Source organism: Myxocyprinus asiaticus, chromosome 6, assembly GCF_019703515.2.
Source record: "Myxocyprinus asiaticus isolate MX2 ecotype Aquarium Trade chromosome 6, UBuf_Myxa_2, whole genome shotgun sequence".
Taxonomy (NCBI): domain Eukaryota; kingdom Metazoa; phylum Chordata; class Actinopteri; order Cypriniformes; family Catostomidae; genus Myxocyprinus; species Myxocyprinus asiaticus.
The window spans coordinates 16,107,554-16,125,171 of NC_059349.1; the positions used below are offsets into that span (position 1 = coordinate 16,107,554).

The 17,618-nt window shown below is 35.4% G+C and overlaps 1 protein-coding gene across 1 annotated transcript in view; it reads right to left on the reverse strand.

Moving 5' to 3' along the window:
* The window catches only part of LOC127441992 (adenylate kinase isoenzyme 5-like), a 105,695-nt gene that overhangs the window by 32,422 nt on the left and 55,655 nt on the right, over positions 1–17,618 (reverse strand). The window contains exon 7 of the mRNA XM_051699618.1: positions 2,539–2,629. Within this exon, the coding sequence (XP_051555578.1) occupies positions 2,539–2,629 (91 nt within the window). The remainder of the gene's footprint in view (positions 1–2,538; positions 2,630–17,618) is intronic.

The following is a 17,618-nucleotide window of genomic DNA, read 5'->3' on the forward strand; positions in this document are numbered from 1 at the left end:
TCATATATATATATATAAGGTATCGTATAATGTAAGTGCTGTCATGCAAAAGCAGCACAGTTCAAAAAGTCTTAAGGCTTTATTTATTATTTACTCATTAACCATTATGTGGTCTTGGCCTGCTTTCAGTAACGTTAAAAAAGCAATATCTTCTTTAAACAGCCATAACATAACCTCGTAAGATCCATTAGAAGTCAACATATTTTATTGAGAGCTACTGACTTGTAGCTTTACAAACGTTTTTTTTTCATGACTCAACATTTACATTGAATTTGTGTTCCTTTGTATTCTGTGCATTTGTATCCTCGTGCGACCCCTGACATTGTATTTTGGTTTTGATATATGCAACACTAATTTAAATTCATTTAAATCGACTGATCTCAGTTCAGGAGACTCTGTGCTGTCAGTAAAGGGTTAAACATTCGACGCCCGGAGTCATGTGACAAAACAACATGCCGCTGATAACGGCAGAGTTTGTCTTTGAGAGAAAAGCCAGCAAAACCACATCTGCTAAGAAATCTAATTGAGTTTTTACATTGAAACCTGTTTGAGTAAAAAATTAGAGTCTCTAGTTTCATCCAAAATGCCATTTTCAAAATTTGTGCGATTAATCGTGAAACGTCATGCTGCTAAACACAGTGTACACTACTGTGTACTTTAGCAAATTTTTTCCTGAGAAGTTCTCTATTTACTGTGCATTACCACAATCAATGTGTTAATCCAAAAGCTGAAAAACATTGCTTTTAGAGGCTTTATGTGGAGTTAGGATGAAAACTGGTCTTTTCTTAGACCAGTACAAATAAACAGAACACTGGAGGTTAAGTCATTCACTAAATAAGGAGCAAGGGAGCATCCAATAGCTCTCTACGCAGCTAAGTGCATTCACTCCTAAAATCAGTTCAGTGAAAAAGTTTAGTTTCAGGCTGCAGATGATGTTTGAACCACTAAACATGTTTGGCAGACATGGGACAATGGTAATCAGTACATAGATTCAGAATATATAATGTATCATTTTATTTGAACATGGTTGGCAGTGATTGGATGATGCTGCCCGTTACTTATAATGAGAATTTATTATGCTAATTTCAGATGTAATGTCTGTAATGTATCAAAAACATGAAAAGAATAACCAACACTACTGGAAACATAATAAACAATTTGATGAAAAAAATCAGACTTTTTATAGCTTGGTATTATTTAAAAATTTCACAACTTAGTCCCGCTGCCATACATTTTTAGAAAAACTATTTACTCTAGAATTTTTTTAGTATGTTTATTAGGTCCTACTAGTTACAAATCAAAAAGGTAAATGAAAAATGCACACAGCAGTCATGCTTGGATCTCAGGAGGGTATATAACTTCCTATGTTTTATAACCACTTAAAATTTCTTAAGGATGTTTATTTTAGATATTTGTATTATATGTATGCTTTAAGTTAAGTGAAAAAATCAATGTCTTATAAACATCCATAAGAAATTTTTAAAACTTCTTTTATAACATTATAACTTCTGCAAATATAATTTGATGTTGGTCATGTTATAATGCATTATAGTCTAAGGTATATCTATGAATAGGTAAGTATTATAATGTATTACAATGGCTACAAGTATTAATGAGAGGTTATAACATATTATAAGGCATATTATGAGATATTACAAATCCATGAAATTGCATTTAAAATGCCTTGACAATGAATTATAAATATGGGCTTCAAAGAAAAAGTAACCAAGATCGGTTATAGGTTTTGAAGTAAAGTGTGTAATTTTTTCAATGTTTAAGTAATTTGTAGGTAGGGTAGTCATTTGTACATTGATTTCACAAAAGAGGACATATCGAAGGACTTTTCTTCACCCCTGGTCTTCGAGAGACTTCAATAGTCTTTAATTTATGTCACAATCCAGCATACCATTAAAGCTACTTGCTACTGATTGTAGGAGGTGGGTGCTATTAGGGGGAGGTGCATTGTTATATTAAAGAGCATTTTATTGGCAAAAGTGTTTACATGGACCTGCGAACAGTGATGATGCATTTCCACCATTATTTATAACATTATTCTTTGTGTTATATTACCCTGGCATTAATTCACAACTGCTACAATGGGGTTTCAAATACAGCTGCTGAGGGAGTGACAGTAAATTTGGCATCTATCTCTTCTTTGACTGCCATTATTAATCTATTTCTTTTTCTTTTTTTTCTGCTTTTGGAAAGCCATGAAAGCATAATAAAAGATTTTTCTTTTGCGGTTGGAGTAAATGAGAACACAAAAATAATATTTGCTATGGTCTCCATACCTCTAGTTTCCCCAGTGTCTTTAACAAAGATGGACATTTTGGAAAAGGTCCATTCATCAATTTTATTGGTCACACAATTGGTCCATTTTGCCAAAATAGACACTTTAAATGGAGGCATTTTTTTATTATTTTTTGCCAGCTTATAGAAGTACACAAGCATATAGATGGCACCAAAGTTAAATCAAAGTTTATAGGTAACTTCAAAAGAAAACAGTCTAGGATTCTAGCAGGCATTAAATATCTTTACCTGCAACAGGTTCTTTGGTCGGGTATAGTTTGTTGTCAACTGTCATACTGATGTCATAGAAGACTTCTTCTTCTTCTCGATCTGCATCAAGCTGTATAAACAAGAGAACACTTGTTTCACCTGTTTTGATAAAGCAAAGAGCTCATGCAGATACAGTGTGTACAACAATACATGTTGTACAGAAATAGTTCACCTAAAATAGTGAACCAGAATAGCTCCCAAAATGTTGTCTCTATTTACTCACCCTCATGTTGTTCAAAACCTGTATGCTATTATTATTATTATTATATATTTTGTTAAGAATCTGTACGCAGCTCTTGTAACACAATGGAAGTTCATAATGACCAAGGTCTTTCAAGCTCCAAAAAGGACAAATAAACACCTTAAGCACCATAAAAGTAGTTCATACGACTCGTGTGTTATATTTCGAATCATCCGATTAGTGTATGTGAGGAACAGACCGAAATGTAAGTAATTATTTACTGAAAACCTTTGCCTCTGCTGAAGCTCACGTCTATTGGGCACGCACATCCAGATGCTGCATCACATTTGGTTACTACACAGACAAGAACCAATGCTATTTTGGCATCAGTGGCCTTTTTAAAACTGGATGTTAAAGCTTGTTGGACCTGAACTTTGGCGAAAAATATCAGTGAATATCAACTTAAATGGATAGTTCACCCAAAAATCCCAGATGCCATCCCAGATGTGTATGACTTTCTTTTTGCTGCAGAACACAATGATTTTTAGAAGAATATCTCAGCTCTGTAGGTCCATACAATGCAAGTGAATGGCGACCAGAACCTTGAAGCTAAAAAACAAAACAAAACAAAACAAACAACAAAAAAAGAAATCACTATAAATCCCCACTTTCAATTTCAAATTCTGAAAGTGAAAGTGAGAATAGTGATTTGTAGTAGTACTGCATTGCATTACATTAGAAGACATATATTACATAAACCACTGGAGTCTTTTAACCTGCCTTTATGTTATTTTTGGAACTTGAAAGGTCTGGTCACCATTCACTTGCATTGTATGGACCTACAGAGCTGAAAAATTATTCTAAAAATCTTTGTAGGGGTGTAACGGTTCACATTTCTCATGGTTCGGTTTGTATCACGGTTTTAGGGTCATGGTTTCGGTACAGTTTGGTATTTGTTATGTTCAGGGGAGAAAAAACATATTACTGCCGAATCCAAAGTACAAATATTCCATTTTGTAGCAGACACTTCAAGAGATTTGCCCTCACTACAAATCACCATGTTTTTTGCTACAGTAACCATAGTTTAAACATTGTGTTTGTAGTAAAATCATAGTAACCACAAAATTAACATGGTTACTGTCATGGTTATAATACTATAGTAAAATCAAGGTTACTATATGGAAACTACAGTATTACTTTTGTAAAACAATGGTTAATTGTATCAAAACTATGATTTCTGCCAAGAAAACAATGGTGACAGCAGTCATGCTTACTAAAATATTACTATAGTAAAATTATGGTTACTATATGGCTGCTACAGTATTACTACATAAAACCATGGTTAATTCTATCATAACCATGATTTCTGCTAAGAAAACCATGGTGTCAACAGTCCTTGTTATTACAGTCATGGTTACTACGATATTACTATAGCAAAACTATGGTTAATTTTTGTTAGGGTTCTTAACTAAAAAAAATAAAATAACTTTCTCTAATTACTCACTCAACATTTTAACGTAATACCTGCATTATTATGCTACATGCATCAACATAAAGTGAATTTCAATCTCAACTCAATGTATATCCAACATTCAGAATCTGTACATCACTATAGAAGAAATAAACTTGCTATTAAAATTAATATGAGAATGGATGTCATAACGTGACTCGAGTATTTTAATCATTCGTGGAAATCCCACATCTTCATCAGCGGAGTAAGGGTAAGGGCAACATAAATTTGGCTATGAACACCCCAAGCGCTTTAGTTCCTGTTTCATGTCTGTCTGAACTAGCACCGAGTGCCTACTTAAAGACGGAAAGAAGTGTGTCTGTGTGCAGTTTCAGGGTTCACCTGCGGCTATGTGCACACCGCGCTATATATCCTCGGGAGATGTTGACATAAATAACTAATCAAACATCGATGTATTACCAGTATACGGCACTCGCGTCGAGCAATGTCTGCAAACAGTGCCTGTTTTGTAAAAGTTTTTTGAACATCGCTGTTGTAATTGACTTCATAAACAAAAGCTCCCAGACAGGAGACTTAAATGATGCAGGGGCTTCTCTCTTGTGGCTTGTTTTCTCCACTTGCCATTTTGCCAGCTAATGCACGCAGAACTGTGATGTCATCAAATTATTTACATACTAACTGTTAATAGGACAGCTTCTCTCTGTAGAAAGTTGACCCACGTGAAACACAGGCGGAGCGTGTCCATCTACAGAGCCATACAGGTGCATAAGAGGAGGTTACAACTGCGCATGTCTATTTGGCGCTTTATTTTCTTCGCCAAACACTATGATCCAGATACGTTATTAAACTAGTGATGAACCGCAGAGCAAATGCTTACCGAACCGTGGTTGGCGAACCATACACTTTTGGGATGGCATGAGGGTGAGTAAATGATGAGAGAATCATTCATTTTTGGGTGAACTAGCCAATACCTTTACATTTTTGCATGTTACTCACATAAAGCTATTGTATGGCTTCCGAAGGCTTAGAAAACAGTTCATGAGTCAGATGGGCTACTTTTATTTATTTATTTATTTATTTATTTATTTATTTTTTATTTTTTTATTTCTCTTTTGTGTTTCTCATATAAAAACATACAGGTTTGGAATGACATGAGAGTGAGAAAATAATGAAAAAATGTCATTCTGGGGTGAACTACAATAAAGTCAAAGGATAGATTGTTAGGTGGTGCAACACAGCTGCATAAACAAGATTAGGGTCAATGGGTGGGGATCGATCTTAGGCTGAGGCAGAGACCCATTAAATAGAAGCCATGCTGTGATTCATCAATAAAAACAGACTTTATCACATTCACATTCTCATTATTCCCATCATGAAATTCCCTCAAAAAAGCATTTTAAGAGCACAGCTGAAAGTTATAAATGCTTAAGAATGCACCATGTCAAAAAAAAAAAAAAAAAATCTTGAGAAATGGGGAGGCAAAACAACAACCCCCTCCAACCTCCCTGAATGTTTCCATGACAACAGACTAAAACGGGCCACAGCGTAGCAGGTAGCATGTGGGAGTGCCCCTGGAGCTTCATAAGATTGTGTACCTGTCGGATTATTTTTGGATACAGAAAAAGGTGTTTCTTATTAGCAATAAACTCACACATATTGGGTTTTCAACCTTATCTGACCCTAGGACCAAAAGCACAAGTTAATCTGTTGAGCAGAACACACATTCTGTCATTTTTTATTGGAATGGACTTAGAGAGATAGCTTTATTCTTTACCCTTACAAAAGGTTTGGTGGTGATAACATGGTATCAGATGGTAATACCATGGTACTATGATATATACCATTTCCATATTTATATACCATGGTATTTACATGGTATTCCAAGGTAGGCTACTTTAAAGAATGTCATGGTACTTCCATGGCTATTATGCCCAAAAATAACCATGGTAATGCAGTGGGACTTTTAAAAGGAAGCCAGGTCCCACCATGGAATAAATTCTGACTTTATATCTTTATAACTCACATTTGTGTCGTATAAAGCCGCAATTGCATAATATAGACTAATCATTGATAATACAGTTGCACCTTTATATTTCGTTATATTATGTTTTTTGTAATTTCGACAATTATAAAATAAAACAAAATCTGTTTAGAATAGATGAATCTGATCTTGTCTGTTGCAAAGCTTTCAAATACATGATATCCTTGATGCAAACAGTATCAGAATGAACTCCCATTGAAGAAAACCGAGCCTAGTTGCCTTCCTGCACTCTCTTCAGCTTCACTATTCTTCATGAATGCCTCCAATGTCTTGTGTACAAGAATAATTTTGCATTTCAACCCTGCATAGTGCTTTTCAAATTGTGCAGCACACAAATAATTATTTTGCTAGGTCAGCCTAATTGTAATTGTAGCCATTCTGTTGTTTCTGTTCTAACCGTTCTTACCTAAAAAGGTCAGAAATGGCCAAATCCAACTGAAACACACGTGTCAACATCGCTTAGTGAGAAAACAATCCTATTTCAGAGTGCTAAAATGGTGTAGGGTATTCATTTTCCAAGCTCTGCAATTATAATAGAAAAACATATGGGGACGCAGTCCCTTAAAAAAAGTGTCAAATACATCTCTGGGGTCTGTGTTTGGCTCTTTTAAAGAGGCACATACAGTGTGATCAAACTATTCCAGACTGCTAGGATTGTTGTTCACTTTTCTCTTTAGACAGTCTAGATCTAGACAGTCACTACACCATACAGACTATCTTCTTAATTAAATACATTTGAAAAAATTAATTTATTATTTGAAATTTATTATTTATTCAAAACAGAAGCCCTAGAGAGATGGAGACATCATATGGCCCACATAATATTCTTTTAAACATGAAAATACCAACATATGCACTGTTCCATCTAACATTACATGTGCCCTATAGAGTCTAGAGCAACATGCAGTGTATCAGAATGATTAACACATTACTGAGTACTGAGCTGAGTGTACACAGCTCTAATTCAGAGGTCATTTGAGAGCATGCTTAAAAGACTCATCAAGCCCCATGTGGTGACAGTAAAGGGAACCATCACCAAAGCATCTGAGATGGTTTATTAAATAGGTCTATATTTTGCTATGAAGTGATGAACTTCAGTCAAAGCTTCACAATCAATGCTTGCTTTCTCTCTCTCTGCTGCTACACTTAAAAGGGTTAGAGTCCATCATCACAGCACTGTGCTGGAATTACTCATTCAAGATTCAAGGCAAAGACAACAAACAATTTTATTACACTTTGAATTTGTATGTTGCTTGTATGATGTATGTTGTTGTTGTGTGTGTAATGTGTAGGGTTTAGAACTGGTTCCATATTTTTTAAAAAATACTGGAATCGTTTAAGGGTCATGTCCTTTGGTTTCGTTAACGGTTAATAAATGACCACATTTCCGCAGGTGAACAGAAAACCGTATTAAAATACTAAAAACAGTGTTTCCTGCAGTGTTATTCAGTGGCAGCACAGCCCCTCTACTGTATCTACAATATGAAACACACAGTGTAGTCCACATTCTGAACTAATGACACTTATGAGCCAGTTCTTTTAGATCAACAGCATGAAACAAAGTGCGATCAGTGTAGTCTGATTCCTGAACAAAGGACTCGTATGAGCCAGTTCTTTTGGATCTACAGCGTGAAACATACAGCGCAATCAGTGTAGTCTGATTCCTGAACGAATGACTCTTATGACATGGTTCTTTTGAATCCACAGTACAGCGTGAAACATACAGTGCAATCAGTGCAGTCCGATTCCTGAACGAATGTCTTTCAATGCATTGAGGATTTATTTGATGTGTATTTGAAAGTGGGCAGTGGCATATTACAGTAATTAATGATGACAAAAGGCCAACAATAAATGTTTGGTGAAATCATGAATGCTCGGCCAACTTCAAATTGTTCAAATGTTGACATTCTACACAGACCGAAATCAAACATTTCAACTCCCCTTCGATTTGGCCAAAGGCTACAGACATGATGTATCATGTGTTTTGTAAAGCATATCTTCCTCTCAAAGGGTTATGGCTAGTTAAGAGCATTCAAAATATACTATTCATTGGAGAAGGTCACTTCACCATAGCAACAAGTGGGAGACATCTTTAAAGACATCATTTCCTGAGTCATACTTTGGATTGTCATTACTTACATCCTTTAAAATTAACAGTAACACTTTACAATAAGGTTCCATTCATTAGCATTAATACATGCTTAGGTATCATGAACTAATAATGAACAATATATATTTTTTTACAGCATTTATTAATCTTTGTTAATGCTAGTTAATAAAAATACATTTGTTCATTGTTAGTTCATGTTCAAGTAGTTCATACAAATACAACTTTTGATTTAGAAAATGCATTACTATGCATATGTTGAAATGAACATAAATCAATATTAATGAATGCTGTAAAAGTATAGTTCATTGTTAGTTCATGTTAACTAATGTTAAAAAATGGAACCTTGTTGTAAAGTGTTACCAAATTAACTCCTCAGGTTAGCCAAAGTCAGAGCTTACTGGAAACTTATTTCTACAGCTCAAAAACCCTGGCAACTTCATCCAGTCATGTGACCAAGAAATTACAAGCTTCTCCCTGAAATGTCTCCACATGACATATTTGTACCTGCAACTTCCTTTTCCCCTTCCACTGTGCTGCAGAGTTTAACACTTCTGTAAGATATGAGGGATAGGAGTATCCAGCCAGCTGAACAGGTTGAGCTCAGTCAGACTGAAAATGAGTCATACTCTGCCACATACACATCTACTGTTGGCACATACGCAGCCCTGTTCAGCACAACTGAATGTGGCAAAATGCTTTTACAAGATGGGAAAGAAAGAAAGAAAGAAAGATAGATTACTTTACAATATTTATTAAATGGATAAAGACCTGTAAACATAAAATCACAATGTTGGTCTCAGGGGTTTTTCAGCGTGTAGTGCTGATTGAATGTTTATTGGCAGTGAGTCACACACATATCACACACTCCTGTTTTTTCTCCACCTCACACAGACAATCATATGACACACACTAAAACATGATCAATGTGCCAACACTTGTATGCAGCAAACAGCTATCAACGATCAATATGGATCATTCTCAGGAAACTGTGCCACTTGTACCTGAATTTCAAGTTTATTTTATTTTAAATCTTTTCATTTGAAAAAGGTACTGCTGAACTATAAAATAAATAAATAAATAATAATAATATTTTCCTTCAAGCCGAAAGTAACAGGAATGTAACCAACAAGTGATCAACAAATATGGGTTTTTCATGATTCTTAAATTATTACCCCCAATCCAAAATATGCAAAGTACCATAACATATAGTTATTATCTGAATCGATACTTGATTACATTTCAACATAATCTCGTAATAGACAACTCTTATTAAGATATTGTACAACTCGGCTCGTACAAAAAGTTATTTCTTGAGGGATAGGGACCAATGACTCCCTACTTTGGTTAGGGGAGGGCTTTAGGGATAGGGAACAATCAGGATAACATGGCGTAAGGATCTGATGGGGAGTCAGATTTTGGCACAACACTGGTCACACATCAGACTCGTCGGCGTATGGAGATAAATCGTGGATAAAATATATTTAAATGTCCACAAATGTCAAATGTGGCAATATCTGTGCTGACTTCAGACCTGTATACAATTTCCCTGGTACTTGGCATGGATTAAAAGCTACTTTTTGATGTTTTTATAAATAACATTTCACAGCTGTTTTTCCATTCACTGCCATTGCTTCCTTCCGCTTATGGTCATGAATATGGCTGCTCTGATGGAAAAGTGACTTCACTGAAATAGAGACCAACAAATCAACAAACAGAATTTCTAACTGATACAATACAGGCATCAAATTTTAGCTAGCCTCCTATCCAACACCTTATAGGTTTAAGGTTTGGGTAAGGAATTACACTTTATGGTTAGGTTAATGCTTGAGTTAGGAGTTAAAACTCATAATAGCAACATAGTTTCATATAACATTTTTTGTGCTGAATTCTACATTTTGCTGCAGTTTCCTGGTGCAATTAAAACTTAAGGGGCTACAACAACTGTGTTTTTTTCACTTTCACACAAATCACGAGTACAATGGCTGATATTGACTTTACAAACACTTATTTTTCACACTAACACTCACACACTGCTATGATATCGAAACACCATTAATACTGGGAAAATTATAAATTTTAACACTTGTAGTACAGACCCACCTGCAGTACATTTACACACTTATTCCAATAAAATTAACTTCTGTGGTAGCTCATCTGATATAATGTTTGACTTTGGATTTGGAGACTTTAAACTATAAACAGTTGTTTTATGGCAGGAGTTGAGTAACGATTCTTCAAAATCTTTAACTTTATGTGACGAGGCAGGCGAGGAATGAGGATCAAAACGCAGCTTTATTAACAAAAGGATAAACAAAGAAACTCAGAATATAAAAAAACAAAACACAGGAAACCAAGCACAGAACATGACAACACATGTAAAGACTGACAAACTAACCAGGGGAAACAAGGGTTTAAATACACAAAGGAAGACAAGGAACACCTGGGAAAACAATCAGAGAGAACCAATCATGAAAAAAAAAAAACTACAAAGGACTACAAAACCACAGAAAACAGGAACTAAACAAGAATTTCAACATAAAAGTCTAAGCAAAAACACAGGGAATACGTGACACTTTGACATGACATGAAGGTGAGTAAATAATGACAGCATGCATAGAGAAAAATATTACATTGATATTTAGTCTGAAGCAACTGTCTTTAACATTAAAAGTTGCTTGCTATTTGTTTGAATGATTATGAAAAAGATCAAATTGATAATAGTAAATTAAACTGTTATTCAGCCTTGACTGATAAATACGTGCCATTTCCATCAGATAGAGATAAACAGAGGCAGCGTGTGGAGAATAATTTGGTTCTTCATGACAGCTCTTGTGAAGTCTGTCATTACAGTCTAACTGAGGATGACTAAGTGAAGCAATTTGTGATTATAATTGTCTGTTTACCAGTCCACAAAATGACCACAGTACATAGTTCAGACAGTTTTCGGTTAAATTTGCATCTCCTAACACAAGCATTCATACCCCAGGCATTGTTGTGAGCAAATGTAATTAATTGATATTATTACAAGAGTCATTAGAAGTCATTTGAAAATGTTGAATTCTTTTAGGGTAATTCCAATGCATGACAAATCCGGCCATTGTTTTTAATAAATATGGTGCCTGTAGATGATGTAAAGGAAATAAAGCAGACCAATCCTGTTTACAATATGCCACATTACTCTTTTCATGAAACCTATTTATATATCAAAGGGGACAAGATTCTGAAAAAAACAGCATTACTTAAGTGCTGACACTGAAAATCTATAATAATAACTTTTACTTCCTGCTATGCTGCTGTGCACTGAAAAAAAACATATAATTTAGCGAAACACCCAGAAACCTAAAGGGATAGTTCAACAAAATATTATAATTCTCTCTTCATTTACTAACCCTCCTGTTGTCTCAAACTCATATGACTTTCTTTCTTCTGCAGAACACAAACAAAGATATTTTAATGGAGATATGTCTGTTTGTCTATACAATGTAAGTGAATGGTGACCAATTTTTTAAGCTCCAAAAATGACATAAAAGCAGCATAAAAGTAATCCATAAGACTCCAGTGGTTTAATTAATTTCTTCTGAAACTATATGATTGGTTTAGGGTGAGAACACACCAAAATGTAACTCCTTTTTCACTGTACATCTTGCCATTGCAGTTTCTAGGTGCGATCATGATTTCAAGCTTGAATACACTTCCTAGTGCTTGACGCATGCGCAGAGCACTAGATGGCACTATCCACAGTTTTCCTGAGCAACCACTGGGCGGCGCCATGATGATTCTAATTGCCTGGTTTGTATTTCTGGTCTTGAGACGGCAAGTAAAAACTGCCAAAACAAGCGATCCAGAGAAGATCAACAACCACTGAAGTGTTCCTTGGTATAAAAATGAATTTCAGGCTCAACTTGTGCCAATGCTGGCTGTCATAACAACTCAAAATAATTATTAATATAAACGTAACTAACCTCTGACCATCTCTTCATGTCATCTACACACCCAGGAGAGGCACTGTCTATAAAAAACGGTCATCTCGACTCTGATTTTGGACAATTTTTAAAAATGTAATACCTTAAACATTACATTACCTGCTAAAAATATACGCTGATGCGAGTGAAAACAGTCGAATCGTGGAACACTTCCAAGTTCAGGAAAAAGATGGATAGGAAGTGTAATCGAGCTTCAAATCATAATCGCCAAGGAGACTGCTGATGTCAAGATCTAAAGTAAAAAATCGATTGGATTGCTTTAGAAGACATGGATTAAATCACTTTTGGATCACCTTTATGATGCCTTTATGTCCTTTTTAAAGCTTGAAAATTTGGTCACCATTCACTTGCATTGTATGTACAAAAAGACATCATATATCCATTAAAATATCTTTGTATATTACAGAATAAGATGTTATATTTCATGAGGACTCTAAAAGATCCTCATGGTGACAGCGAAGGATTAATAGGTAAGGATGATGAAACTTCGGACAAAACAATGTTGCTTCATCAAATCTTCATTATTATTATGACTTAGAAAAATGTCAGCTCTTAGTTTAATTTAAATTCAAGAGGCTTTCAAAAGTTCCATAGGCTACAGGGCTCATTTTAGAAATACATTTTTTTCTTTGCAGTTTGCAATTTTAACCCCGAAGTTTAGAGTAGCACTGACAAAGTGACAATGACAATCTGACAGCTAGCACACAGACTATGCTGCCAGTTAAATGGCAGACTTCATTCACCTCATGGAAACCCATATGTCCTGTATAAGACATAATGACCATTCCTGAATCTGTAACAAAGTTGCATCACTAACTTCACCAGTATTTGCAGAAGATGGCTGCTAAACCAATTCATTCTAAACAAATCCAGCAGATGGGGGTCTTCCATGCTTGGCTGGTCCATATCTCTTGGAATAAGAACCAATGTGCTGTTGGCAGAAACCAGAAAAAAGTGTCTGCTTCATACATGCATTATAACTTTTTTTTAATTCCCGTCGATTTTAATAAACCATATGTTTAATGTTTGCCTATAAACCTGTTGCATTTAGGAATCAAAGGAACTGAAAGAGACCCACATTATTTGTATCAGCTTCACCTGAATCCCACAGGGCCCCCGTCACCATGGGAACTGTGGAGGTGATTGGGAAAAGATTTCAGATCTTTGGCTTATCCAAACTGAAAAAAAAAGCCAGTTGTGTTTCGTGAGATGCCAACCTCAGCCTGGTATCAGTAAAATGAAAAAATATAGTTTTAGAAGGGAGCGTAGAATTCATCTCTCCACACCACTCAAGCGCAAGTCATGCACGAAAGTCGATGTGCTTTCTTGCCTACACCACTGGCCCTTCTTTCTTACACTAAACTTTCTCTCACGTCACTCTTTTTTTTAATTTGAGAGCAGCTGAATTAGGCTTTAAACCAAATTTTGTGAGAATCAGCCAGAAGGTGGAACTATAATAAGCTAATTTGTACTTTTTGGTAATAATAATTAACATAACTATTATTGTTTCTTCTGAATCCTTAAGTGCTCCTTGGATTTATGAGGAGACAACTTCCGACACTGAACTGAATGAAAAACCTACTTTTTTAACTCATTCTATGTCGTTTCTCTGATTTGCAAAACATTTGTTGTGTATCAATTAGAGACCCTTATGACAAGAAGTTATCAAAAGAATCTTGATTCATTTAATCCTTTAACAGTATTTGGGTGTGGTCTATATCAGGGGTTCTTAACCTTTTTGACTCCAAGGCCCCCCACTGTCCGAGACAATTTTGAAAGCCCCCTTCCCTGAAACTAGAAGTGTCTGATTAAAACAATTAATTTTATTCTAGAAGTTTTAGAAAATGTCTGTTTATAAGCTGTAAGCATACACCTTCATTTAAAGCATTTTAATGAAGTTAGATTATTTTAATATTACTTATTTTAAATTCATTTTAAGTCATCTAGCTGCCCTTGAAAGTGTGCTTAGGCCCCCTGGTTGAGAACAACTGGCCTGTAATGACTAATTGGACTGTCCCTTGTGATTGTAATGACTAAATTTCACGTGGACAACGGAACACTTTGAGGACACTGAGGAAATGACATCAGTACAGGAGAAACTCGTGTGCGAAAAGGATAAAGGTGCAATATGTAACATTTTTCATGTAATATTCATCTTTTATTTTTTGCCAATGTGTGAATGGCTTGTAACGCAACTTAAAAAATTAGCCCTTCCCTGACTTCCTAGGTTGCCTATTAAAGCCTGTAGACTGATTTTCATGCGAAGGGAGCGGGTCGCTTTTGCTGGGAAAATCCAAAGGATGTGACATTTATGCGCACTCCTGAGACCCTTGCCTCAGTGCTTCTCTTCCACTATTTAACAGTGTCAACAGACAGTATGCAACACTAGTTAACGTTATCTTAGAGATGGAATCCAGCAAATATCTGGCTCCCAGCACAACACCGACTCCTACACAAACTCAGAGTAAGCCAAAAAAAAAAAAAAAAAACCACATTTACCTACTGAATCCCGTCTGGCTAAGCGTGAACATGATTGTGGTCGAGCGAAAACTAGAGTGAACATCGGCAGGGCATTTGATTCCTGGAGGGATCTTCGTTCGGTTTTGGGGATCAAAACCGACCCTGAATTGACGTTCTTCTTATTGGACAGGTAAGCTTACATAACTGCAAAGCATGTGAAATATAGTGCCATAAGGATTGATCTGTGTAATTTTAGCTAACTTGATCTTGCCTGCTAATGCTGACAAATTGCAAGCTATCTTGCTTCATAACTTTCAAATAATTTCAACGATCTTCTCTTTATACTAAAAGTCAGGTATACAGGATACATTTAAGCAAATACGCTGGTTTCTTGATCATAGTACATCATATGACATACAAAACATACGATAGTGCAACATAACAGTGCAGTGCAACAGTAAACTGTCTGGTATAGTTCGGTAGTATGTAGCTGTATCAGTATGCTGTGTTAGCTGATAAGTAGTTTTAGTTTAGCCTCAAAGTTTGTAGTAAAACAATCATAACTGTGTAATTTTAATTATGCTACCTCATCTGTCAGCATGATGCTGGTGAATCACGTTCAGTCTCTTTGTACATAACGTCATTGTTTTGGTCGATGCTCGCTCGCTCGCGTCCCTATGGAGTGTGTGCATGAGCGCGAGCAACAGGTAGCTGGCTGCAGTTCACTCAACGGCCACAGGTGTCATTTATAACAAGGGTTTCTGAATCTTACATACTACACCTTTAAATATTGATCTGTTTCTCACCCACACTTATCATATTGCTTCTGAAGACATGGATTTAACCACTGGAGTTGTGTGGATTACCTTTATGATGCCTTTAAGTGCTTTTTGGACCTTCAAAGTTCTGGCCACCATTTACTAGCTTTATTTGGACCTACAGAGCTGAAATATTCTTCTTAAAATCTTCTTTGAGCTTTAAAGTGTGTCAATATCAATTAACCACTGTAGGAAAGACTGAGGGGGATATTCATTAAACATCTCCTTTTGTGTTCCACATTAGAAAGAAAGTCATATGGGTTTGTAATCACATGAAGGTGAGTAAATTATGACAGATTTTTTTTTTTTTTTTTTTTTTTTGTTTTTTTTTTTGGATAAACTATCTTTTTAAAGGAAAAATCACCTTTTGCTTTGAGGCAGAAGTTTGGGTTGACAACACAAACTTGAGAGTTTGGAGTACAATGGCAATCTAACAGCTAACCCACCTGACAGCTGTTACATTTAATTGCCAATAAGCTAGTAAATGGTATACTCCCTTAACCTCAGGAGAACCCAAGACATTCACAACTGAACATTTTCTCTACCTTCTCTACTCTTTTCCCTGTGCTCCTGCCCTGCTATGATTTCCTCCTGTACTCCTGTCTTCCTCTGCAGATGAATTTATATTGCACTGCTGTGTTATTTAATGAACAGCTTTGGGGATCCAGTCCTCTGTCAGCTCAGACTGACATGAGGTTATTGGTCTGACACACCAATGACCCACTAAGTCATTTTCTCACTTCTCACTTTCTTTAAATGTGATTTAAAATACCAAAACATTGTTTTAGACAATGGAATAATCTACTTTGTAAATATATATGGGATAATAGGAAACCTAGAATCAGTCTTAAAATTCTTAAGCTGTCAAAAAGGCTTGGAGGACTAGAATTCCCAAATGTAATGAATTATTAAAAAGCTGCCCAAATTCTTATATTGTATGATATTATATTGATTTGGATGAACGAAAAATCTAAAGTGAAATGGAGGAAGATGGAAATTTATCAAATGGGGAACCTATTAGTATATCCCTATTCCTACCCAAACAAAGCAACACATTTAAATCAATAGATCATATTTGTATTAGTCCTTTTAGAATTTGGTTCTAAATAGTAAAATTAAGAAAGATATAGTTAATTTTGTAGAAATTGCTAAAGATCCTGATTTTATGCCAAATAGATTAGATAACAAATTTAAGTTTTGGGCAGATAGAGGTCTGAAAAGATATCACCAACTGTTCACTGATAAAGGAATGGATACTTTTTCAAACCTAGAAAAAAGTATGAGCTTCCAAATTCAATTTTTTAAAATATTTACTCGTAAGAAGATATTTATTAACAGAAGTTAAAGTAAAATAAATAAAAAAGGAAATACATCCATTACTAAATTATATAACTGATACATACAATACAACTAATCCAATAAAAATGTTAGGAATTTTAAAGAGTGCACCTGAAAGTGATATATAGGACACTCTGAACAAAATTATATATAGATGGGAGGATTAATTAAAAATAAAAATTAGTCAGCAAGACTGGGAAGAAATATCATATAGTACATTCCATACTACTCAATCCAGTGTTTGGAGGGAATATGCTTGGAAGGTAAAAATGAGATTTTTTATAACACCTGTTATTAGAAGTAAATACAATAGCATGGTAAAAGGGGATTGTTGGAGAAATTGTGGAGAAAAAAGGCTCATTACCAGTCAAATTCTATATGAGTGCTCTAAATTGACAACTTATTGGAATGAAGTGATTAGACAGTTGAATTTAATATTTAACTGCACAATAGAAATACATCCAGAAAACCTTATTTTGGGTAAAATGCCATTGTCCTTTTTTTGGGGGGGGGGATTTTTCCCCTTTTTCTCCCAATTTGGAATGCCCAATTCCCAATGCACTCTAAGTCCTCGTGGTCGCATAGTGATTCGCCTCAGTCCGGGTGGCGGAGGACGAATCCCAGTTGCCTCCGTGTCTGAGACAGTCAACCCGTGCA